Genomic DNA, 26,759 nt, shown 5'->3' on the forward strand with positions numbered 1-26,759 from the left:
CCAAGTTAGTTCACGACGTCATGATTGTTAGTATCCACAATCATTTTCAGGTGATGACTGGACTGATTCCTCCGAGAGATTACTATTTATGGGTCGTTTGAGTACTTTCACTTATCCCCGCTTTCCATTTTTTGTCCGCTTCACTGGTTCAGTGGGAGATAACCGCTGGCTTGGCTGAAAACGTTGTTGGACATGTATGTAGCTGCCTTGAATTCTCTCCTAAACCAATGTTCGTCTCTGTGTAAAATCTCAGCTTGGGACCACTCGATGTTGTGTTGATGGGTCCAAACATGGTCTGCTATTCTTGATTTTCTGGTTTCCCCTCGCTGTGTGTGTTTCTTGTGTTCGGCAATGCGAACATTCAAAGGCCTCTTGGTTTCACCAATATAGCATTTTCCGCACTCACAGGGAATCTGGTAAATGCAATTCTTGGAATCGCAGTCCGCGTTGGGTGGCCTGGTTTTCGTGAGGCTGCTACGGATAGTGTTACCGGATTTGAAGCAGGTTCTGATGTTGTACTTGGAAATAACTGTTCTCATTGTTCCATTGTTTTATTTTTATTTGTATTTCATTTCACTATTATTTCATTTCAGGTTTTTTTTGGTTACTATAATTGTCATTTGCAGCTATTTATTTTTAATTCTTCTTTTTTACTTGTTTCAGGGATATCAAATCATCTTATATATTAGACAATGGAAGTCCGAACTAGTGAAATTTTTTTCCATCCTCACAGAAACATTGCAAGTGCGAAAAATGGCTTTCACGAATGAAAAAAAGAGATATGATTAGGAATAAGATAGAATCAGTGTTAGGACATCGGAAATGAACTATGTTCAAGTTATTGGATCCAAATTTCACCGAGTTTGGTGCGTTTGAGAAGCCAATAAAAAAATACGGAGAGAAAATCAACAATCAAAATTTGATAAATGAGGTGTGTATGAGGTAAATTAGACATTGTGTCATTTTCAATGGAAATAGAACTTTGAACAGATAACAATAATTAACTAAACTTTAAAGACAAAATTAAATCACAACAAATGCTGAAAATGCTGGCCTTGTTCGTGACAACGCAACTGTGCCTTTCTTCGAATTATTTTCACATCACAAATGATTTCCCTTCTCCTCAATCTTCCGAACTCTCTAACAATGATGTGTTGAAGGTCCTCAATATTTTGATATCCCCTCTAACCATAAACTATATTTTTAAGTGTACCCCATAAGAATGTATCCATAACACTTAAGTCTGGAGACCTTGCTGGCCACTCCACCGGCCCATTATTCCCTATCCATTCATCACCAACTTTCCAGTCAGGTAATTAGATACTCGTCTAGTAGTGTGCGGTGGAGTACCATCATGTTGAAATCAGATCTTGGTATAGTTGGCCAAAGGTAGATCATCCAAATTGTCTTCGAAAATCGACATTAAAAACTGGTGATGAGTTCCTTCATTTATAATTCCGTCAAATAAATGGGCACCCAAGATTCTATCTTTGTAAATTCCTGCCCACACGATAATACCAAATCGCACTTTAGGTCGAATTTCTCTGAACTGCCTGGGGTTTTTATGCTCCAAATGTATTCGTTATTTCGGTTGATATCCCACAATTCGTAAAAGTGCTTCAATCTGTCCAAATTACGTTATCCAGGAAAACAGGAAAATCAGGTCTTCTTATTATCGAGAAAGCCATTTTTCGCAAAAAATTCAATGACTTGTTCAATAACAAAATGTCATTGAGTGTAACAAATTGGAAGTTAAATTTAGAAACATCAAAGTCAAAGCCTATTATGATAAGAATCCAGTTTTTCAATATCTTCAATTTTTCGAAAAAGAATGATAACTTATGATACATCATTGAAAAGTTAAAAACTGGTCCAATGTAGCGCCCATGAGAAAAAATAAAGTTGATGATGGTAGCCGGAAGACGAAACGTCGGTCGGCAAAGCTGACACCATTATGTAGCAGAAAGAAGTGGCAATGTGGAAGTTTAATTTTTTTTTCTAGTCCTTCGGAAAATGAAGCCAGTAAAAAATAAAAACCATTTTCCGAAATTACTGTTTTATCTGGATATCTCCAAATATACTCGAAATGCGCAACTTTGCACCATTTTAACCATCTTCGTATCTCTCATAGTTTCCGAGATCCCATTGGTGAGGATCAAATTTGAAACATCCTGTATACAAAAGTTGATGATTTGCCTAAAATAAGGAAGAATGAAAGAACAACACAATGCGATCATTTTTATACTGAGCCTATCACATCCGATGGATTTTTTTTCAATCAAAGATACTGTTCGTGATATGCAAATATCATCCAGAGATGTAAATCGGTAGTTGGAATCGAGTAAAGTATGGCTATTATATTCATCAAGTAAAACATTTGATGGTGGGATTTTTGAAATGGATTTCACGAAAAAGTCATTGATGAATAAGTATTCCCTGAGAGTTTGAAGTGAAAACGGACAGAATTTTTAAACAACTTTATATCGTGATTTGTAGATTTCGAACTAATGACTGAATGTCCACAAATTTTATTTTCAACAAAGTTGTAGATTCCCACGATTGATAGTATCACCTCTGTTCATACAAATTGTGTTGAATAATGATATATTTTTGATTCATTGCAAATTCGTTTTCATATAAAACAGCTGTCGTGTAAACATCACGGGAAAAATGTTGACATTTCCTTCATTACGTCAACCAGCCGAAATACATTTTGAATCTATTTGTTTTCGAACGGCGAAACAATTATTCACCATTGTTTGAATTCAATTTACGTCCCTAGATAAATAATTTCGGAATATTGTTTGTTTCTATTTCATTGTTATTAATGGGTGTAATTCGTTTCAATAACAGTAATTCGGGGACGATTGTCAATATTCGTTTGTAAATCAAAACACAGCCTATGATTGCTCTCCATAATTGGAATGGAAACAGAATATTCCATCGATTAATTGGCATTGGGGTCTTTAAAAAAGTAATGGACTTCGAAAAATTCAAACTGAAAGATGAGGCGTGACTTGAAGAAAATTATTCAGGTCTTCCGTTAAGACCGTAGGCACATTTAGTAGAAGATCCGAACAAAAATCGACCTTCACCGAGCTGATAATAGAATGAAATATATTTTATGATGAATTTAGTATAGAAGAAAATATGTTGAAAATGGGTTTGCTAAAAAAAATCCTGGACAGACTACTTTTAATTATTTTTTGAAAAATGATTTTTAATTAAATTTTGCAACATCAAGATAATAAGAAAATTTTTGTCCTTACTTGAAGTATAAAACGTATAGAATGTGCAGCCGTTGGGTTGTCTATTATTTACCTGGTCGAACTATTCGTTTGTCAGGTATAAACATGTATATCGATGCCAATTACTTTCACTAGATTAGATAATAAAAAAAAATGTATATCATCATAAACGCTGTTTCATTGCGAACACGTTGATATAGGGTTTTCTCCAGAAAATTCGGTCCTATTAGGGGTTTGCGAACTTTAAAGATTTGAATTTCAATGCGCGTGGAAATGTGTGACAGAGAGATCCAAGGTAAGTATACTGTGTAATAATAAAGGACCCAACATCGTAGTCGCCTCGAATGGGACATTGAATATTAGAAAGTGCGCATGCTCAGTATGTAAACTATAGAGGGTAGAGGTATCTCTACCACCCTCCAAATAGTAGAGACTGCGCATTATTTTGGAGCAACTGACATTTGAGTTGCAAAAAAAAATAATTAATAACATAATAATCAAATATATTTGATATAATACTGAAATTTAAAACAATATAGCATGAATTGAATATATATATATATATATATATATATATATATATATATATATATATATATTTCTGAACTATTTCTGGAAAAAATTCAAGAGAAACAAAGTGGACAGCCGAAAATTCAAATTAAAAAATAGTAAAAAAAATAGACTTAACATCTTGTATTGAGTTTAAAAAGTTTTATTACTATCTAGCTTCAAAGTACAATTTTTAAAAGTTTCATCAGTAAAATCACTTAAAGATTCGTCCGAGCCACACAAAAACACTTTTTAGCCATTTTTTATCACAACGATACAGAATAACACGTGTTTTCAAAGCAATATAATATTGAGTCATTAGCTACTCCAAAATAACGCGCCCTGTTTACTATTTGGAGGTTGCTAGAGGTACCTTTACCACAGTATTTCTGTATACAGTAGTTTCACTCAGCGTCGGTCCCTTTGATGTCGGTGTCCAGGAGTTTCATTTTTTATAATGATGACGTATTTGACACTAATGACATTTCTCCCTACTACAATCTCAACCAAAGCGTGTATACACTGCTCAACATAACAACTATTCATATAAACTGCTCAAAAAAAACAGTCTATGAAAACCATGTTGGGCACCTGAGAAAATTGTACAAATGATAATTTTGCATTTGTGTAATATTGAAGTAACCCAGATCATTTGGGCAATGATGAACTAAGTTTCAAGTAGATTTTAAAAATTCATGGAATCGGCAGATGTTCATATTCGAATGTGACAAAATATATTTTCATTTCAACAAGAAAAAAGACAAGATAAAGAACGTGTTTTGTTATTCATGAACCATGGTACGAATCCATGCGAAATTTCTTTGTAGTGATTTTTGGGGCCAAATATAGCATATTCATTTATTGATTGGAGAATTCAAGATGGCGGACGAGTTTGCCGATTCGATTATATTAAGGACCAATTATTAAAAATATTCCTAATCGAATTCATCACTCAAGATTAAGGAATCTGTAGAGCCTATTCTTTCTGAATTATGTAGTTACTATTCAGGACTTGAAGAAGTAAAAAAGTAATTAAGTATGTAGTGTTCAATCATACAAAAATAATTTTTTTTGTATGTATGTACTAACTATAAATGTATGTGAGAGTTTTCGAAGTCGGAAGTTATGAATTATTTACACTGTAAGATAATAGGTTGTTTTACTGCTTCCAGCTTTTATCCAAGTGAAAATTGATAATAAAATCACTGACAAGTCCAAATGCATTTTGACTATACCATTATATATGTTTTCCGACAGAAAACAACTACTTCTTTAGCTAATAACTCGACATATATTGACAAATGTTGATATTTGAATCTATACAAGTCTAGATGTCTAATCAACCCCGAAAAGTTGCTGCGTAGATTAAAAACAGTTATTCTAAATGAAACATGTCCTATTAGTCAGCAACTTCTTATATAATGTAAATTTGACTATCAAAAATACCTTACGACTGTTAACCTTTCGGAATCCAAGTCGCCTCAGACATAATTGCAAAGATTCTCACTTTGAAGAAACAACTTTGCAAGAGCTCTCTAGGACAAATAGTGGGACTTCGCCTGATTCGAACAAGGAACCAACTGCGAACCGTTTTGAAGTGTTCCTCATCAGTGCAGACCATGCTATGACGGTTGTATACACACAGGGACTCGTTATTCCTCCTAGAGAGCTCTTGCACAATACCATGGTTCATGAATAACAAAACTCGTTCTTCATCTTGTCTTTTTTCTTGTTGAAATTAAAGTATATTTTGTCACATGATCTGGGTTACTTGAATATTACACAAATGCAAATTTATCATTTGTGCAATTTTCTTAGGTGCCCAACATGATTTTCATTGACTGTATTTTTTTGAGCAGTTTATATGAATATTTGTTATGTTGAGCAGTGTTTAAACGCTTTGATTGCATGCCTGTCTTAAACTCGTCGTTTGCGCAGACCTAAGACATCGACGCGTGGGTCTGCGCGTAGGAAACTTCAAACCACAAATCAGCCTTTATGAAATTACTGTATACAAAATACTGTGCCTTTACCCTCTATAGTTTACATACCGAGCATGCGCACTTTCTAATATACAAGATCCCATTCGAGGCGACTACGATGTTGGGTCCTTTATTATTACACAATATACTTACTTCGGATCTCTCTGTCACACATTTCCACGCGTATTGAAATTCAAATCATTAAAGTTCGCAAACTCCTAATAGGACCGAATTTTCTGGAGACAACCCTATATCAACGTGTTCGCAATGAAAATCTACTAGTTTTGAATTAATTGCATATTGTGACCTCATATAATGAAAAATATTATTAACAAAAATTAAAAATGAAAATGAAAATTGAAAGATTCCCAACCAAGTTACGTCACGACGTTTCGATTGTTAGTATCCACAATCATCTTCGGGTGATAACTGGACTTATTCCTCCGAGATCTGATTATAGGTCATTCGGGTGCTTCCACCTTTCACCTATCCTCTCTTTCCTCTTTCCGCTTCATTGGTTTTAGCGGGAAATGACCGTTTGGCGGGAGTTGGTTGTTTTTTCACTTGATAAGAGGTTTCCATATGTTACGTATCTCTACGCTATCTTGACTGAATGCTTTATTGGACAACATATACGCGGCTTCTTTGAATTTTCTCCTGAACCAGTGTTCCTCTTTGTGGATGATTTCAGCTTGAGCTTGTTGATGAGTCCAAACATGCTCTGCTATTCCTGATTTGCTGGTTTCCCCTCGCTGAGTGTGTTTCTTGTGCTCAGCAATGCGAACTTTCAATAGCCTCTTAATTTCACCGATGTATGAATCTCCGCACTCGCAGGGTATCCGGCGTTACGTCGTGACGTAACTTGGTTTGGAATCTTTTAATTTTCATTTATTTTCATTTAAATTTTTCATTTTTGTTAATAATATTTTTTAATTTTCAGCTTTTATTATTATTTCAATTTTTTATTTTCTGATTGTAGCTTGTATGTCATTTCCTTGTAATTTCAGTTTTTTGTTTTAATAAAATTGTTATTTTCGGGTAATCTTTTCATTTTCATTTTTTTCAGGAATTTCAAATCAATTTATATTATATTAGACAATGGAAGTCCGAACTGATGAAATACACCACGAAACATTATCAACCACCTTCAAACATTTTTTTTATTCAAAAGAATTACTGAATTGTTTTCATGATGATTAAGAATGGAATACAGACCACTCTGTAATCTGTTCTAGCTGAATATACCATTTACACAATAAAATTACAGTAACAATATTTCATCCAAATTTCAGACGATGCTCCCATCTATATAACAAACGATTTTCCCGCCTTTTGCTCGCAGAAGACAGCTGAAAATGATCGCGTACTTAATCATAGTTTATATTGAAGCAAAGTTTCCAGTTTTTAATATACACATCTCTGGCAGTATTTTAACTGAGAAATTGTTTTTTACTGAATATTGCGAAGCAATAAGGCGATTTCTACCATGCACATGTATGTACATGTACATGTATTGAAATTCTCATTAATTTTCAATTTCAATGTATTATTTTTCTGTATAAATTATTTTTTTGAGAATATCTTATCGAATGACATTTGTTGTTGAGTAAATTGAATACTTTTTCACACTGACATGGAAAATCTTGCGAGACACTGTAACTATGAATCAATAAATAGGTAGAATAACTTTTTTCGAGATCAATTGCCCTAACACCAAACTGATTGCAATTTATGAGAAGTTTTATATGCAACTTTCATATTTACTTTATCGAATATCTGTTGAAGCCCTCTCATTGTCGTACTTATTTTTCCTTAAAGGAAAAGTTATTAACCTGTGTACCAGAAATTGCAGTGACGCCATTTTGTGTTGTGGCCACTGATTCGAGTCGTTGGGTCTTTCCTGTAAATGTCATCTTGAATAATGGATTTCGTGGTAATTGGTCCATATCAAAAATTTCCACGAAATCCATTATCCAAGATGACCGCTAACGTAAAAGCCATATTGAAAAAATGCAAGACACTGATCACATCGATTTTAAACAGGAGGCTACAACTTTCATATCCCACAGTACCAAAGATATATTTTTACCAAAAATACACAAACCTGGAAAATCGATGCGACCAATAGTCTCAGCAATTAATTCGCCTTCGTATAATATCGCTAAATGGTTGACGAAAGAATTTGAAAATCTCCCCATCGGCCCAACCGATGCGAGTGTTGAAAACTCTCAAGAATTCATAGAGAAAATAAAAGATATTAAATTAGAAGAAGGCGAATTATTGGTATCGTTCGATGTGAGTTCCTTATTTACAAGCGTCCCAGTATCACAAGCTCTAGAGTGTTTGAGGGATCTTCTGAAATCGAACAACTCAGCAAATGAAGCTGTTGAAGAATACATTCAACTCACTAAGCTTTGCATGGATCAAAATGGTTTTCAATATAATGGCTCATATTATGAACAGCGTGAAGGAACGGCTATGGGTAACCCATTGTCTCCATTTATAGCGAACCTATTCATGAGTAGGTTTGAGACGAAAGCTGGGAAAGAACTCAGTTACTTCCCTAGGGTTTGGATCAGGTATGTTGATGACATATTCGCTGTAGTGGATACAAGGATAACCAGAATCGAGAATATCCTTTCAGCAACAGGTGTAAGAGTATTAAATTCACATATGAAGTAGAAAAAGAACGAAAGTTGCCGTTTTTAGATGTAATGTTCATAAGGAACGAACAGAACGAAATAGAATTCGACATTTACAGGAAAGAAACGGGCACTTTCAGATACATTCCCAATGACTCGAATCATTGTCCACAACACAAAATGGCGACACTGCAATTTCTGGTACACAGGTTAATAACTTTTCCTTTAAGGAAAAATAAGTACGACAATGAGAGGGCTTCAACAGATATTCGATAAAGTAAATATGAAAGTTGCATATAAAACTTCTCATAAATTACAACAGCTTCTTGTTAATCCAAAAGATAGACTTGAAAACACAGAAAGGTCGGCGATTTACGAAATCAGTTGTCAAGATTGCAACAGCAAATACATCGGCCAGAGCCGACGAGCGATTAGAACCCGCTTCAAGGAACATTGTGCACACATGAAATACGGAAGGATAGAAAAATCCAGTGTCGCCCAACATGCTCTAGACAAGGACCACAGAATTGGGGAAAACAATCTGAAACTGATTAGGCATTTGCATGACACCAGGCTACTCGATGCATGTGAGAGTCTATAAATAGCAAAATGTAAAAACAACATGAATGGCGATAAGGGACCCATCCCGTTTAGTCCACTTTTTAATCTTCTGTTAGGAAGAGAATAATAACTGAGAACTTGGAGGTAGTTAATTTCCGAGAAATTCCATATTGAACTCCAGGTATACAACCTCAGGTAATAAATTTTAGTATATAAGGACTAACCAGACTAGACTAGGTATCAAATTTCTTCTCCTGAGGATGCTAACTTTGTTGGCGAAACGCGCGTCGAGTGCAAAAATATCAGTTTGGTGTTAGGGCAATTGATCTCGAAGAAAGTTATTCAACTTTCACTCCAAAGGTTCCAATCTCATCGTTAATAAATAGGTACCCTGGAATTAAATGACATGAAGAATCTGAAAGACATTATGACTGGAAAAGACTCAAATGAAATTCTCAAAATATTCCATCAGAATATCCTTAGGCCAGCTTACTACGGACATAGATTTGATTGTTCTGATAGAAACATTTTATATTTCTGAATGGTAAGAGATATGTAATCTAGAGGGCTACCAACGGTTGTATAGTGGAGGAGACTATAATAAAAACGATAGAGTCATCATGTATCTAAAAAAAGAAATCAAGTACGTTCAATAAATATAGTTTAAAAAACTAAAAAACACGCTTTGGAAGAACATCGAACTAAAAAGTTGAAAATATTTTTTTCAAATAAGCTTAAAACATTAACGAACGAAAAATCCTAGTATTCTTGTGGAAAAAGCGACTGGCGCTTGATATACAAAAAGTAAGGCACAAAGCGCCTACGCTTTTTTCACAATAATACTAGCATTTTTCGTTCTTTTGTTTTGAGCTTATTTAAAAAATATTTTAACTTTTCAGTTCGATGTTCTTTGAAAGCGCGTTTTTTAGTTTTTAAACTATATTTATTTTTAATTTTTCAATTTCGTATGCTGTAATCAGGGGGTATGTTTGGTTCAATTTTTCACATATATATCTTACGTGTTCTATAAAATTCATTTCACCTCACCGAGACCATTAGTGTGTGAAGTTATGTTCACCATTACATTTTCTTTAGTGGAATCGACCTAAAAAAAGATTGAATCATTTTTCTCCATGGAAAAGATTAACGATTACGGTTTTATCCAGATTTATAACCAAGCCGTTTTTGTCGCATCACTTCTTGAATAACGACATCGTGCAACGCTACTATAGTTTGTTCTCGCATCACAGCCAATATTATCGTCAGCATATATCAATAGATCTTCGAGTTCTCGGCAAATCGTTCACATATAAAAGAAAAAGTGTCGTCCCCAAGATCCCTCCTCGAGGAGTTCCGATATTATGATAAATATGCAAAAATATATCGTTTATCGGAACGTAAAACGGGCAATTTAGAATATACGAACGAATCCACAGGGTTTCGTTCACCCTCCGCGTTTAACTTCTCACACAAGAAATTTGGATTCAGGCAATCGAATTCTAGCGACAAGTCAAGAAACACATCATATTTGTATAAATTCTTGTCGATTTTTCCAGGTACAGATTGTACAAATTCCATTATAGTGGACAATTGACAGGATCGATACTGTTATAACACATTTTAAAATCAGACGGTGAACATCGAGTGGAATGGAACAAGACAAGAATGATTACCAATGAGCCCCACTCTAAGAGACGTAAGCTAAAAGAATCAGCATATATTCTCATATCTGCTTATTTCGAAGAGCTCCTTAAAAATAGATCGTACTTGGCTACCCATCTTAAAGAAAAATTTGGATAGTGGCGAAATGGCAACAGACTGATATCGGAGAGCACCTTGTATTACATCGAATGTTTCAGTTGTCAATCAACAACATTGACATAATTCTATATTTCAGAACACCTTTGACATCTGTCGAAGAAGTTAAAGATGAGCATCCACGATGAAAGTTTATCATAAAATTTTTGTGTCATGAGTTAAAACTTTCATGTTTCACAGTGAAAACACTATCGAATTACCCGAAATATTGTTAAAAATTTCATGACACAATATTTCACGAGACATTTGTTTCATGGGCAAGTTTCAACTTGTATACGCGATATGCGTCTTGTTTCATGTGAAATATTTGTTTCACTTGCTGCACATGAGTTTTGGCGTTCTTCGTGAAACAAAATCGGTATACGCTAGTCGCTAGTGTGTTAACATAAAAAAATAACGTTCGTCGCTTACTTTTTTAATTGGAACAATGAGTGAAGTAGAGAAAAAAAGTAAGAAAAAAAAATCTAGTGTCAATTGGTCACGACAAATGACACTAAAATTAATAGAACTTTACGAATCCCATTCCAATTTATGGGATTGTTCTTTAGAGCAGTATAAAAATCGTATGGCTAGAAAAACCTCCATTGATGCTATATCAGAAGTTATGGGCATATCCGTTCAAGAAGTAAATGATAAAATCCATAGTATTCGATGCCAATTCCAAAGTATCAATAGAAAGAAGAAAAAAACTAAAAGCGGTCAGGCTACAGGGGATAACTTTGTGACAAAATGGGAGTTTTATGAAGCTCTAAAATTCATAGACTTGTCAACAAGTGGTTTAAATGAAACAACAATAGACTCATTGGTAAGTATATTTTTATTTTATTTATGTATACATTGCTTAAACACTAGAGAATGGCAGCCCGATCCCTATGCTTGTGCAAAGGAACCAAACATAGTAGTTTACATATATTTATTTCGCCACTGAACTTCACCTTCCTCTTGAAAGTTCTTAGTTAATTCTTCTCGTACTTCTCTGGTATAGAGATTTCCTGGAATATTTCGATTAACTTGCAGTGGCAGTGAGGCTTGAGTGTGTTGTCGCCATTCACCAGGTTGAACAGTACCATTTTCGTAATCTTCAACATCAAATGTGCCATTGGAAGCGTAAAGCTTCCGAGAACGGGTTGTTAAAAAATTATGTATAACGCATATTGCCAACACTATAATGGACACTTTTTCTGGTTCTAATTCAATTGGCTTTCTTAAAACACGGAACCTAGCTGAAGCAATGCCAAAACAATTTTCAATTATTCGTCTTGCACGAGACAGTCTGTAGTTAAACACCCTTTGTCCACCACGCAAGTTTCTAAACGCGTGAGGTTTCATAATATATGGTTTCAAGGCAAAAGCATTATCTGCTACGATAACAAATGGAATGGCCTTATTCCGTCCTGCGAGTGGCCCAGGTTTTGGAATATTTAAACTATTATTTTCATGAATCTTTTTTTTTTTTTGGAAGATTCTCTCATCCATTTTTTTGTATCAGATGGAGTAGTAGAAAGCCAAAAACTTTCTTTCCCAAAAAATTAATCACTCCTAAAAATATAACCCTTTCAAATCAAATAAGATTCCTCATGGCTGGGATTGAATCAAATAGGTGAATGAATGTCATTACGATGTCATCGATGACATAAGCAGATCAAGCTTATTCCGTGACATTCAAAATCGTAATTCATGAATGAAGTGTGTGTATTTTCTATAATGTTATCCAATTTGGTACTGAAGAGCCTTAGGGCAAGTGTCTTAAGGCGAAACATCGGTGTATACCAGTGAGGGTGACAGTGTTCCATGTAAGTGCAATTTATTACCATTCATTCAAAGTAGAACTCATGTGAATGATATCTGATTCTTATTCCTCCACGAATGTTCGATATACAAACTGAATAGAGAAAAGTATCTTCTGTATAATTCAGTGTTCATATAGAAGTATTTGTTTCGAAAGAATTTTTTCTTTCGTGTAGTTCAATGTTTATATGAAAGTAGCTGTTTCAGGAGGACTTTCTTTCAGTTTGTGTCTGAAAGTTACTTCTTTGCATGATCTACACATCCATGTATAGAGTTACTTATTTTCAAATTGATTAATCCCTCCTTTTTTTGGAAGATTCTCTCATCCATTTTTTTGTATCAGATGGAGTAGTAGAAAGCCAAAAACTTTATTTCCCAAAAAATATTATTTTCAAGTTTTGTTGGCAAGGAGCACGTGTTGAAAACTCCTCCATCAGAAATTCGCCCCATACTTCCTATATTAATGTATAAAAATTTATAATCTGCGTCAGCCAGTGCCATCAAAACAATACTATGCATGCCTTTATAATTATAAAAGAGGCTTCCACTATGTTTATGTGCTTTAATATGTACGTGTTTACCATCAGGGGCGCCTAAGCAGTTCGGAAAGTTTCATTTCTCATTAAATTGCTGTGAAATTTTTAGCCATTCATCTTCAGTGGTTGGTGTCTGGAAATGTGAAGAAACTACGTTAAACAAAATGCAGAAATGCTTAATAAAAATATAAACAGCTATAATAATGATTTATGTTTCTGACACAATCTTTTTTTAGATCAACGAAGAAGATACGACTGATAATGAATCGAGTTATTTATCAGAAGATCAAGGAACTAATCATCCAAAAGACTCCACAGATACTTCGCGTTGCAACACTCCAATGCCCTCTACATCTACATCACGTGATTTCACACCATCATCATCTACGTCGCAGGACATAACCCAAGCCCCGTCAAGGTTGCAAAAAAAGGACAAGAAAAATGACCAACAAGCCTTACTAGACCGATGTGTTGGAGTTATGTCGAAGATAGCAGATTCCTTCGAAATATTTGGAGATTATGTGGCGCATGAATTACGTAACATGCACTTAAAAGCCCCTGATTTGCAAGGATATGCAAAACGAGAAATTCAGCGACTTATTTTAGACATGAATGACAAGTATGAGTCCAGACTACTAGAAAATGGTGCTTTGTCTCAATCGCAAATATCCGTTAATAAAAATTCAGATATTTCGCTTGATAATAATTCTTTGGAATCACAGCTGTCCACTCGAACTAGTTGTGAAATTGGTTCTAAATTGCTGGTATTGACACAATGGCCGGTTAATGATTCAACTGAAGATACTGTTGATGGTGAGAGTAACGGCATGGAGAATATTACAAACTATGATGAAAATTGTGAATCTACATTTTTCAATCTGTAAATACCACTTTATGAAATAAACGAATTATGGAACTTACGTGTAGGTATTCTTCTTTTAAAATATTATAAATTGCCGAGCACACTTCAGGTATTATTCTCGATATAGTACATCCTGGTATTCGAAACAAATACATAAGCGAGTGGTAGCTATCTCCTAAAAAAAAACAAAAAAAAAATTAAATGAAGTCAAGTCCTCAAAATTTTGAACTATTTACCTGTTGCTAGAAATCGAAGCGTTAGTGCTAGTCGCTCAGCTGCTGGAATTGAATTTCGCATGAGTGTATTCTGTTTTTCTATCGCAGGCGTTATTTTGCTGAGTAAATACTGAAAGTCAGCAGCAGACATCCTGAGAAAATTCTTGTAAGATTCCTCATCCTCTCGTTCTAATTTTTCCAATAGATTATTCATTAAATTGTGGTTTACTCTTTGTTACAGAATTTTAAAGGAACAGCAATCCCTATCATATTTAGCGTGTCCAGGCACATAAGCTACGTGATTTCCAACCACGTATCGACTTTGCTCAATGACTTTAAAGAAAAGTCGAACAACATCCGCAAATTTTATCGAAAATTCTCTTCACAGATGAGGCTAATTTTTCAAGAATTGGTATCACGAACTTCCATAACAACCACATATGGGCGGAAGACAACCCACATGCGATAACGCAAACTCATTTCCAAGACAGATTCTCTTTCAATGTATGGGTAGGCATAATTGGGGATTATTTAATTGGGCCCTATTTTCTCCTCTTGCATTCGAACACGAACTTCCCCAACTTATGGAAGATGTTCCCATTGGTCTCCGAAATCACTCTTGGTTTATGCACCATGGAGCTCCTGCTCATTTTAGTATGATAGCAAGAAATTTTTCAGACGTAGCATATCCTCAACGATGGATAGAAAGAGGAGGCACTGAGCATTGGCCCGCAAGGTCACCGGACCTCAATCCCGTCGATTTTTTCTTTTGGGTACACCTAAAATCACTAGTTTATGTTAGCCCCATTGAAAACGAGGAAATGTTGAAGGATCGCATCATAATTTACTGCTAAACGATGAGAAACAATCCGGGCATTTTTCAACGGGTGCGGAATTCTTTGATGAGGAGAGTAGAAGCGTGTATCACTGTTGAGGGTCGTCACTTTGAACAGTTGTTGTAATAGTTGTTTCGTTTAATTTTTATATTTTTATTTTCCTAATAAATAGCATAGTACTTCTCCGAAATGTTTTTTCCACAAACTCCGAAATGTAGCACTTTCTAATTGAATAAATAAACCTGACAATTTTTTTATTTGGATCGGATAAGCAGTTCGATAATGCTCGGTTTAGAAAAAATTTGTACGGGTATAATAATAATAATATTGAAGGTCTTTATTATTTTCAAATAATATACATATAGATTTTAACATTGTATGCAAAAAATAAAAACATTTCTGAAAATAAAAGGCGAAGTTCATTTTCTGCAGAAAAACGATAGTTTTACTACGAAAATGTATACTGCATATAAAGTTTGATGAAAATAACTAGAATTGCAAAGGTAATGTTTTGTAATGTTCTCAGCAACTTCTTAGCGCTCTTTAATGCCCTAGGAGCATTGATATAGAAACTTGTAAATATGTCGAAAACGATCATCTCCAGCGTTGTTGAGGAGGGGTTCACTTTTTACATGGAAACGATGTGGGAATTGGGTTTTCCATGAAAAGGATCAATAGTTTACTGTCAAAAAAGTTAAGGCAATTTGAAATAGATAATGACAGCGTACGCAGTGCCCTCTAGATGTTACATGAAAATTATGATTTCCCACGTCAAAAAAACCCCGGGTACAGAATTTCGTGCAAATAACTTATTTTTTGCAAGAGTCATTTTCAAAAAGCGAACAAAAAAAAATCAATTTCAACACCCCGTATCTCCGAAACGAAGCATTTTCGGACACAAGTTCATATAGACTGTTTTTCTTAAAATTGTCTCAGGAACTTATCGACTTATCGGGGTGAACTAAAACGTTTTTCCTTCCAACACTTGTATAAATTTCTCCATTATAATTTATATTTTTCAGATTCAGAGGTAAAAAATACCCAAAAAAGCTGTATGGCAAACTGATTCTCCTCCACGAAAAACGACTCTCGTCTGAAGATTGCAAGTAGATGTGATCATAATTTTTTGTAGACAGGTATAACTTCAAACATTTACGTCGAGTTGATACAGCTCCTCCCGAGTCCACTTCACTACTGCAAACGAGTAGAGTAAAACTGGAACGGCGAGCATATTTGTTGTAGCAACTTTGTTCTTTCCCGACAGTTCTGATGACCAGATCTGTCGAAGTTTGTGCTGATACTTGCCGCGGAGAGAGTTTTTCACTGCTGTTACGTCTTGTGAGTGACGTTGTTCCACCCCGAGGTAAGTATACGTCTCTCCGGCATCCAGATGGCGTAGGATGCTTCCATCTACGAGCTGCACATCCTCTCCGTAGTCCCCGCATCGTCCTCTTTTGAGATGGACCATTGCACATTTGTCTATCCCGAATTTCATTCCAATATCATGCGTGTACTCGCTCACCATTATTATTGTTATTATTAACAGTGATATAGATCGCATATGTGCTTCAACACATTCAACAAATCTGATTTCTGCTGATGATTTGAAGCGTACCAGAGAAATACGTGATTCATCTGATTGTATGCTGCTCCAGAGAAATTTGAACTCACTCCAAAGTGATGTAATGAAAACAGTCTTTCTCAATGTTGAAAAATGTGAAAATAAAGTAAATTTGAATAGTGTATACCCAAGAATTTTTTTAAATATTTATATTTTGGCAGAAGGATTCCATCTCAAATTTTTGTCAATCATTATGCCCAAGTACTTTGACAGCCTCAAAGATTTTGATACTCTCATATCACTAATTTAGATGGATGACCTAATTTTGGTTAAAAATTTTGGCAAGAACTGAAAGTCCAATATTTGGTTTTTTCAAAATTTATCGTTGACAAATTACCATCAAACCATTTCTTGATATTTTTGAAATCTTCTTCCACACATACTTTTAAATTACACCAGCTATTAGCGATATGTGAAATCACCGTTTTATCTGCGAAAGATTGAATTTTTCCTTCAGTTTGCATATAAAATATATCATTGATGTGAATATTAAACAATATCGGACCCAAAACAGAACCTTCAGGAATACCATACGTAATAAACTAAAGTATTATATTTCTGCCTGGAATTCTAATCAAACAAAATACATTGATGTTTTGGAAGGTGTTCAGATGAAATTCCTCAAACTTGCTTATTATAAGAAACATGGAAACTAGCTGATTAAAAATTATGATAACATTTGTCTTCAGGATGGATTCATTTTGTGACATTGAGAAAAAGACGGGAAATTACAGATCTCATTTTCACCTATATACTGGTCAATGGTGCTATGGACTCACCAACTCTATTATCTCAAATCTATTTTAATGTCCCTTGATATATGTTCAGATGTAGGTTCTGAGAATTGGGTAGATTTCTAAGAACCATTTGTACAGTCCAAAGTTCTACAGGCAACGGCCATCCAAAAATTATATCAAATACAGCGACTGGCTTGTTTAAACATCACAGGAGCCATCAGAACAACACCAACCGCGGCATTGGAATTAATTACGGGTCTGACCCCTCTGGACATGTACATTAAGGAGGTTGCGTTAATGGCCATGGTACGATTGCGCACGGCTGGTGTAAACCTCGAAGTAGGAATGGGTCAATTGAGGCTGGGCCTGTGGCGGGAAGCGTTTGCTGCGCAACCTCTGCCTATAGGCAACCAGTGATGCAATTGAACCCAGGTTTGTGTTTAATAAACCCTACAATATACAAATTAAACAGAACACAGTGTCAGATGCTACAAATGCAATACGCATATATACAGACGGCTCAAAAACCAAAGAAGGCTCGAGATGTGGAGTGTATTCCAGATCACTAAGACTAAGGATTAAGTGAGGAATGGGAAGAAATACCAGCGTGGTCCAAACAGAATTGGCTGGTATCTCAATCGCCTGAAAAGAAATAACCAGGATAGGAATTTCTGGCAAAAACATAACAATCTGCACTGCCAGCAGACAAGCCCTATTAGCCTTGAACAGGCAACGTTTAACCTCAGGGCTAGTACTAGATTGTCACCTAGATTCAGCCAAAGCCTCGGTAGATAATAACATTATCCTGAGGTTGTTTGAAGGGCACGACAGGAGTAAAGGTAATCGCATTGCCGACTTTTCAGCTAAGGAAGCGACTAGACTAAGAATTTTAGGACACAGTGGCACCTACGGCCTGATGACTTCGACAATTGCGGAACTAGCCATTTGTTACCCTCATGCTCAATCCTTAGAGAAATGGGATGGAACCAAAGGATGCAATCTTGCCAGGATCACCTTGGGCGACCTTGGGAAGCTGGCGCCGAAGAAATATCTGGCAATGACCAGGAAAAATCTACGCTTAACAGTAGGATTTCTGACTAGCCACTGTCAACTAAAGAAACACCTCCATAATATGGGTGTAGTGGACACACCTCTATGCAGGATGTGTTAACAGGAAGATGAAACTGTCAGGCATGTCCTGTGCGAGTACCCGGAGTTATCGTTAATAAGAGAGTGTGTGTTCGGCCTACACCTGCCGATATAAAGGAGATGTCTCCCAGCGACCTGTCCACCTTCCTGGAAAGGACAGGATGGACGACGAACTAGGAGGACAACTCCTCGGGAGGATGTACAATGGGACACATGTGGGCATGGGACACATGTGGGCAATGGGACATATGGGCAATGGGACATGTGGGATGTGGGCAATGGGACGTGTGGGCAATGGGACATATGGGCAATGGGACATGTAGGATGTGGGCAATGGGACGTGTGGGCAATGGGACATGTGAGCAATGAGACATGTGGGCAATGGGACACGTGTGGGCTTACACTTACCCTCCCTACTCCACAGATACAGATACAGTCCAATAAACTGAATGTGCCGAAGTGTTAATAAATACTCTTCAAATTCATTTTTCTTACCTGAATCGATTTAGAAATAATTTGTAGAGATAAGTTTCTAACTGAATATCAAAATATTCACTTATAATGCAGTTATCTAGAAGTAGTTTCCTGATCTGTTAATGTATACTCCTTTTAATGGGCATTAGCATATTTGATGTGTTATATTGATAAATGAATTAGAGAAATGACATGAAATGATATAAAAAATTGATCCGAGGAATTATGACATTCATAATGAAAAATTCTTTGATTTTTCAAGTGAATGATTAGAGTCTTTTCCAATCCAAAATGACCTGATATGACTTGTAATAAACATTTGCTTTCCATAAATTACTGGGGTACTGAAAATTCCTAAATTCATATCTGTTACATGTAGATGTGGCAATAAGATGGAAGTGGATGTATTTTTCAAACTAGTGGTTTCTACACTCTGGAAAACATTTCACTGTACATAAATTGCAAGGATAATATTTTTAGGAGAGATTTATTTCTACTCCATCTCATTACAGAATGCCTTTCTTCCAGTTGGTGACAAAAAGTTACTTCTTTGCATGATTCACACATTTATGTATAAAGTTACCTTTTATAAAATTGATTGTTTTCTTCCTTTCTTTGAAAGATTCCCACATTTTTTTGTATCAAGATAGAGTAGTAGAAATCCAAAACCCTGTACATATTACATTTTATAACCTTGTTTGACGTGTCTCATAAATTTCCACCCAGTTTATATTCATATATCACAAAAATAACCGACCTATAAGTTTGTAAATATATTAAAAAACAATCTTCGAATAATCTCCAAAGAAAAACACAGCTAGGCAAGAAGTAACATAAAAAATGAGATCACTTTGAGAAACTCACTTATAAACGTCTTCCACTTTTCATCTGCTTTACTTTTCCAAGGTAGGTGTGATGAATTTTTAAAAAAACACTTTTATCTTGATGGACGACCGGCACTTGGTTGACTGCAGGTGAATTTTGAGAGAACCCCGCCTCGTGCGTGGTCCAGTTGCCAACTTTGCCAGAATCTAAATAGATTTCGAGACTGAACTGTGATAAAAATTGCTTCACTTACTCTGAGCTATCTTTATACGTATATACGGAGATGGTTCAATAAATTCTTGAATCTTTTGTTGAATATATTGAAGTATATAGATGATTCAATACAACTAAATTTTCATTTCAATGAAGTGATGGATGTAGCCGTTACTACGTGGTAGAAGATCTTCATCAAAAATGAGAAATGAAACTTTCTTAGTTTATATCCCCCCTACGTGAGCTTACACGAAAGTTGAATGATAAAATGTCGCTTAAATTTATATACCTATTTTGTGGAGTGATAACTTCTCATGGAGGCTTAAAGCGCTTGGTAACGTAACGCATAATGGCGTCAGTAGGTCTGAGTTTCCTTTTTCCTCACTACAACACACAGCGCTAGCCGTATCTAGGACAAACCATTCTCTCACCTTCGCATGACAACGTGAAACTATCACCGCTTTTGGAAGTAATTATAAAACAAAAATTATGAAACAGGTAAAACATGATCCTCGGAACATTACAGAATCTATTTTTGTCCGGGTTGAACCGCGTCAGTAATTTTCGTTTTTTCGACATTTCGGCTCCTGCTTTGGAGCCATTTTCAACTATTCTGACTGTCCCGCATCCCAAATACAAAGATCCATCCTACAACAGAAAATACAAACCCCACCCCACGAGTTACCCGAGAAACAGACAAACCAGACAAAAGCTTTTCTCCCCTACATCCAGAGGACTGGATCCTGCGGGAGAAGAAAATATTAAGAGCAGATAGTTGTTGGTTCACAGATGGATCAAAAACACCTTTCCGTTCTGGTGCAGGTGTTTTCAGTCGCAGCTCAGGGACAGAGATATCAATCTGCCTAGGAATCCATGCGACTGTATTTCAAACAGAAATGTATGCTATTGAATTGAATTGACAGGTCACTGTCATTTGAATCATCACATGCTGAGACTAGGACTGTCGGAAGACAGTGTGTGTCGCCTCTGTCTGGAAAATGATGGAACTGCAGAGCATATACATATGAAAATAACGGAATTACATTCACACAATTCAACTAACAATGAAGCAAAAAATTTTAATGAACGTAACTAATAACTAATTATTAAAATGTTTCGATTCAGTGCAACAATTAATTCTAACTCATATTCTAGTAGCCTCTACTAATCCACCACGTATTTCGAAACATGTGTCATAGCGCTTACGAATGTTTCTGATTACGTTCCTTAGTTCTTGAGGGCTAATATCTGCACATACCAGTCGAATTCGTGCACAAAGTTCATTTATATCTCTTGAGCGGTTTTTGTAAACCTTTTGTGTGAGAAGTCCCCATAGAAAAAAGTCCAAAACTGTGAGGTCTGGAGATCTGGGTGGTCACTCTATAAACGGACTACCACGGCCTATCCATCGGTTTGGAAAATGTTCGTTAAGCCATTGCCTCACAACTCTGGCATAATGAACTGAACACCCATGTAACTGAACAATTAAATTGATCGTTCATTGATTGGCAGCTCGTGAAAAGCATCCCAAAACTCTGTGTTTAAAAATTCTAGAAACCTCTGCACATTAATGTTCTCCTCAAAAAAAAAGGACCAATAATTCGTTCGTTCAATATCCCACACTAGACGTTGATTTTTTGGGATTACTAGCTTTTACAGTCTATTACCCAGTTAGGATTATCCGCTGCCCAATAGCGACAATTCTGTGATGACACTATTTGTAGTGGAAGTGGCTTCGTCGGTATATAAAATATCTTTTAGGAAATTTCTATTGTTTGTATATTCCCCTTGGGCCCATAAACAATATTCCAGGCATCTTGCTTCGTCGCCTTCTTGAAGTGTGTGTAAAAATTTTGGCTTGAAAGGTTCAATATTCTTCGCCTTGAGACATCTCCGAATAGTTTCTCGTGGAATATTCAAATCTAAAGTGGCATTCCTTATACTGGCATTAGTATTATTTCCGAAATAATCTAAAATGATTTGATCATTCCTGTTTCGTCTTTGTACAGGATTACTTTTTAACATCATTTTTGATACTGCACCAGTTTCAATGAATATTTTATTTATTTTATTTACCGTAACCACGGCTAATACGAGGACCATCTGGATGTCTCTCATTAAATACTCTACAAACCTCTCTAGCACTCTAGCGTACAATTTCAATTTTCTCTCTTACGCTCAATCTTGCAGCCATGACACAAAATAATTCGATATTGTTGACAATAGTACACTTAAATCTTTCACAAGTGTCAAACTGTAATATCATTTCCATGGCAACTAAGATTTAAATTGAAATATTAGGTCTTAGTTTTAGTTAATTTGCGAGAAAACTTGAATGTAATTCCGTTATTTTCATTAAAATATTTACGCTATTTGTTTTTTTTTCATCTGGCGGCACTTTATTGTTGAAATCATAAAAAAAAATATTTCCATGGAAACCATCCAAAACAATCTTGAAATTATTTAAAATATCCCGAACGAATTCAAAATGAGACATATAAGTTCAAAAATTGAAAATTCACAATGTTACTTCTACATTTTAACTCAAGAAATTATCCCCACTTGAATATGCGTTTTCTGTTGATATTGAAAAAAACATTTTTGTTTAATTTGTTCCAATGTGAATCACGACTCTTCAGTAATCTGCCAAGTTTTATATTTGGAATGTAAGCATATCTGAAAATAGAAATGTTTCGATAATGATAACATCAAAACTGAATCGTGGGATTCAGTTTTGAGGTGACTTGTTTTTTTCGCTGTAAGAACTCGAAACTTCACGAAAGAAAAAGAAAAAAAATGCGGTTTTCTATTTTTGAAGCCATCATGTTTTCAGTATTGTGTATGAAAAAACTCAGATATAACTTTATTGATTCAAAAAAATAGTTTATTTCATATTAATATTAAAATTATCAGTTTCAGAAAAAAAATTTCAAACTCGTTTCCCCCTTTTCATAAAAGAGACTGTATGCATTTCCACTCACAAGCAAGTGATTTTGGTGAAATTGGTGACACGTGTGAATCATTATATTTGTGTGACGTGCCAGTATAAGGATATCTGCAGAATGCTGTATAATGTCCGCTATAGGGAGACCTACTGTGATTCGAAAGTGCATATAGGTTATAACGACAAGGAGTCACATTGTCTGCTGCATAATTGTTCATATCTGATCCATCTAGAGAAAAGTCGATGGCAACATTTAAGTTGCCTCTAAATCTTTCTGTTAGAGAGAATCTTTTAATATGGATACAGGAAAACTTATGTATTGATAGAGACTTTGTGAATTTTCTCCTTTCCTTGCAGCTCGAACACGTCAGTTTTTCATGTCCTTCCAAAGTTTTCTCTCTTGTGAAAAAAATCCAAGCATTGTGATAAACCCAATTGGCCAGTTCTTTGTGGTAAGTGGAGCGACAAATTCCAGAAAGGATCGAAAGTTACAGATGAGGTTCCGCAGTGTGTGCACTTCATCGTGGATTTCAATTGACCAACAAAATTATCTACAATCTCAGAGTTGTATGTACTCAAATGAATTAGCAATGACTCTTATACTTTTCCGCTGTCGCTCAATTTTTCGTTAATCTCCGTCAAAATTGGTTCAAGTTTCTGATCAATTCTATTAACGTCATCATGTAAACCTTCTAAAACAGGGGTTCCTAACCTTTTTGCACCTGCGTACCACTTGACTTTTTGAGAAATATTCGCGTACCACCAGACCTAAATATTTAATAAATGTATAATACTTCAAAGGCTTCAAAGGCTTTTTAAATCAAATTCTTGAGAAAACTTCATATTTCATGGTTAGATATTTGTTCATTTATAACATTTTTGAAATAAAGGAGGAATAAAAATATTGAAATGGTATTAGTTTACAGTTTTATTCATTACCCATAGGTCTAAAAACATACAAATGAAAAATCATTAAAAAGTCAGCAAAAAATCAACCTTTCACGTATAGTCAGTGGGCATACTTGAAGACTGGCTATAAATCAAATCATCTAAAGGAACAATTCGTTCAGGCCAGTCTCAACACCCTACACAGTAGGTTAATGGACTGACACCTATCAGAAAACAACTACTCCCCTGGCTAATACCACGAAGGGCGTTGGATTATATCCGACAGGTGTCAGTGCAGGATTCTTCACAGAAGTTATTCCTGCATATGCTGTTGGCAATACAACTGCCGCAATAGATTTTCAATTATTGGAACACACTTGCAGACCGGTTTCGGGCTGTTTGGCCACTCGTCAGTGCAAGGTAGTGTATATCATCAACATAAAGTCGATGATTTCCGATAATTGAAAATCGAATTCCGTCAGAGTATCATTCCTCGAACTAAGCTGAAGACTACAACAAACAACAGGTTTGTCGTCGCTCCATCTGCCTGTGAACGAGGTAACCAACTGCATATCCAAATTTGCCCAATTCCTCGTAAAAGGAAAAAAATCTATCTTTCACGTATAGTCAGTGGGCATACTTGAAGACTGGCTATAAATCAAATCATCTAAAGGAACAATTCGTTCAGGCCAGTCTCAACACCCTACACAGTAGGTTAATGGACTGACACCTATCAGAAAACAACTACTCCCCTGGCTAATACCACGAAGGGCGTTGGATTATATCCGACAGGTGTCAGTGCAGGATTCTTCACAGAAGTTATTCCTGCATATGCTGTTGGCAATACAACTGCCGCAATAGATTTTCAATTATTGGAACACACTTGCAGACCGGTTTCGGGCTGTTTGGCCACTCGTCAGTGCAAGGTAGTGTATATCATCAACATAAAGTCGATGATTTCCGATAATTGAAAATCGAATTCCGTCAGAGTATCATTCCTCGAACTAAGCTGAAGACTACAACAAACAACAGGTTTGTCGTCGCTCCATCTGCCTGTGAACGAGGTAACCAACTGCATATCCAAATTTGCCCAATTCCTCGTAAAAGGAAAAAAATCTTTCACGTATAGTCAGTGGGCATACTTGAAGACTGGCTATAAATCAAATCATCTAAAGGAACAATTCGTTCAGGCCAGTCTCAACACCCTACACAGTAGGTTAATGGACTGACACCTATCAGAAAACAACTACTCCCCTGGCTAATACCACGAAGGGCGTTGGATTATATCCGACAGGTGTCAGTGCAGGATTCTTCACAGAAGTTATTCCTGCATATGCTGTTGGCAATACAACTGCCGCAATAGATTTTCAATTATTGGAACACACTTGCAGACCGGTTTCGGGCTGTTTGGCCACTCGCCAGTGCAAGGTAGTGTATATCATCAACATAAAGTCGATGATTTCCGATAATTGAAAATCGAATTCCGTCAGAGTATCATTCCTCGAACTAAGCTGAAGACTACAACAAACAACAGGTTTGTCGTCGCTCCATCTGCCTGTGAACGAGGTAACCAACTGCATATCCAAATTTGCCCAATTCCTCGTAAAAGGAAAAAAATCTTTCACGTATAGTCAGTGGGCATACTTGAAGACTGGCTATAAATCAAATCATCTAAAGGAACAATTCGTTCAGGCCAGTCTCAACACCCTACACAGTAGGTTAATGGACTGACACCTATCAGAAAACAACTACTCCCCTGGCTAATACCACGAAGGGCGTTGGATTATATCCGACAGGTGTCAGTGCAGGATTCTTCACAGAAGTTATTCCTGCATATGCTGTTGGCAATACAAATGGGCAAATTTGGATATGCAGTTGGTTACCTCGTTCACAGGCAGATGGAGCGACGACAAACCTGTTGTTTGTTGTAGTCTTCAGCTTAGTTCGAGGAATGATACTCTGACGGAATTCGATTTTCAATTATCGGAAATCATCGACTTTATGTTGATGATATACACTACCTTGCACTGACGAGTGGCCAAACAGCCCGAAACCGGTCTGCAAGTGTGTTCCAATAATTGAAAATCTATTGCGGCAGTTGTATTGCCAACAGCATATGCAGGAATAACTTCTGTGAAGAATCCTGCACTGACACCTGTCGGATATAATCCAACGCCCTTCGTGGTATTAGCCAGGGGAGTAGTTGTTTTCTGATAGGTGTCAGTCCATTAACCTACTGTGTAGGGTGTTGAGACTGGCCTGAACGAATTGTTCCTTTAGATGATTTGAAAAAATCAACCATCATACAAAATATACTTTAACAGTCTTCACTGCGAAACTTGTTGCTGTTTGCCTGTGATCAAAATATCAACATTAGGAGTAATGGAACTTATATCCACTCTTCCTAAGTTATCTTCAACACTTATTCTGCTCCATTTTTTTCCAATAGACGATAATTGATCATTTTAGAGACTGTTGACGTGGTACCTTTCTACTAGTAAAACCGAAAACTAAATGAGAATATTCTAACTGAACAATGATGTTCACTGTCTCACTGATATTGTTTGCCATTTTTATAAACAGAATATAACTTAACAAATCTTATCGGGTTGTTGTAATTGCCATATGACTGATGAAAATAATTATTTCTAGACATATTGATATTCATGTGTTTGTCTTCAGAAAATTATTAAATGTTCCGCCATTTTGTAGTAGGTGAAGATATTGATTTCATATTCTAGGGTTGTGAGTATTCGTTAGGAGCTTCGAAATGATGTGTCACAAGACCTTCCTTTCCATTTAATTTTTTTTCCAGATGGCGTCCAGTCGCCATTTCGATAGTTTCATCTGTCAATTTCACTTCAAAATAGA

General features: G+C 35.9%; 3 protein-coding genes across 3 annotated transcripts in view; 1 reads left to right on the plus strand and 2 right to left on the minus strand.

Annotated features, from left to right (window-relative positions):
- The window catches only part of tn (tripartite motif containing protein thin), a 132,061-nt gene extending 112,017 nt beyond the window's left edge, over positions 1–20,044 (minus strand). The window contains exon 1 of the mRNA XM_074170166.1: positions 19,883–20,044. The gene's annotated coding sequence lies outside the window, so the exon portion shown is untranslated. The remainder of the gene's footprint in view (positions 1–19,882) is intronic.
- On the plus strand, positions 10,897–14,051 carry LOC141480268 (uncharacterized). The gene is made up of 2 exons (XM_074170170.1): positions 10,897–11,605; positions 13,361–14,051. Exons 1-2 carry the CDS (start codon positions 11,228–11,230, stop codon positions 14,006–14,008), a joined length of 1,026 nt encoding a protein of 341 aa, XP_074026271.1. The 5' UTR covers positions 10,897–11,227; the 3' UTR covers positions 14,009–14,051.
- On the minus strand, positions 12,995–16,435 carry LOC111516043 (uncharacterized). Its single transcript, XM_023172233.2, has 3 exons — positions 14,223–16,435; positions 14,046–14,161; positions 12,995–13,257 (listed from the first exon to the last, which is right to left on the minus strand). Exons 1-3 carry the CDS (start codon positions 14,413–14,415, stop codon positions 13,201–13,203), a joined length of 366 nt encoding a protein of 121 aa, XP_023028001.2. The 5' UTR covers positions 14,416–16,435; the 3' UTR covers positions 12,995–13,200.
- Positions 20,045–26,759: the final 6,715 nt, after the last annotated feature.

Source organism: Leptinotarsa decemlineata, unplaced genomic scaffold, assembly GCF_025532065.1.
Source record: "Leptinotarsa decemlineata unplaced genomic scaffold, Ldec_3_MD MMD2_P_RNA_scaffold_7, whole genome shotgun sequence".
Taxonomy (NCBI): domain Eukaryota; kingdom Metazoa; phylum Arthropoda; class Insecta; order Coleoptera; family Chrysomelidae; genus Leptinotarsa; species Leptinotarsa decemlineata.

Bases quoted from the DNA above. Each gene is read 5' to 3' on its own strand.
- LOC111516043 (XM_023172233.2), bottom strand. From the start codon at position 14,415: ATGAATAATCTATTGGAAAAATTAGAACGAGAGGATGAGGAATCTTAC. The intron at 14,162-14,222 runs GTAAATAGTTCA...GTTTTTTTTTAG, and splicing joins GCTTCGATTTCTAGCAACAG to GAGATAGCTACCACTCGCTT. The intron at 13,258-14,045 runs GTAAGTTCCATA...TCACATTTCCAG, and splicing joins TAAAAGAAGAATACCTACAC to ACACCAACCACTGAAGATGA.
- LOC141480268 (XM_074170170.1), top strand. From the start codon at position 11,228: ATGAGTGAAGTAGAGAAAAAAAGTAAGAAAAAAAAATCTAGTGTCAAT. The intron at 11,606-13,360 runs GTAAGTATATTT...ATCTTTTTTTAG, and splicing joins AAACAACAATAGACTCATTG to ATCAACGAAGAAGATACGAC.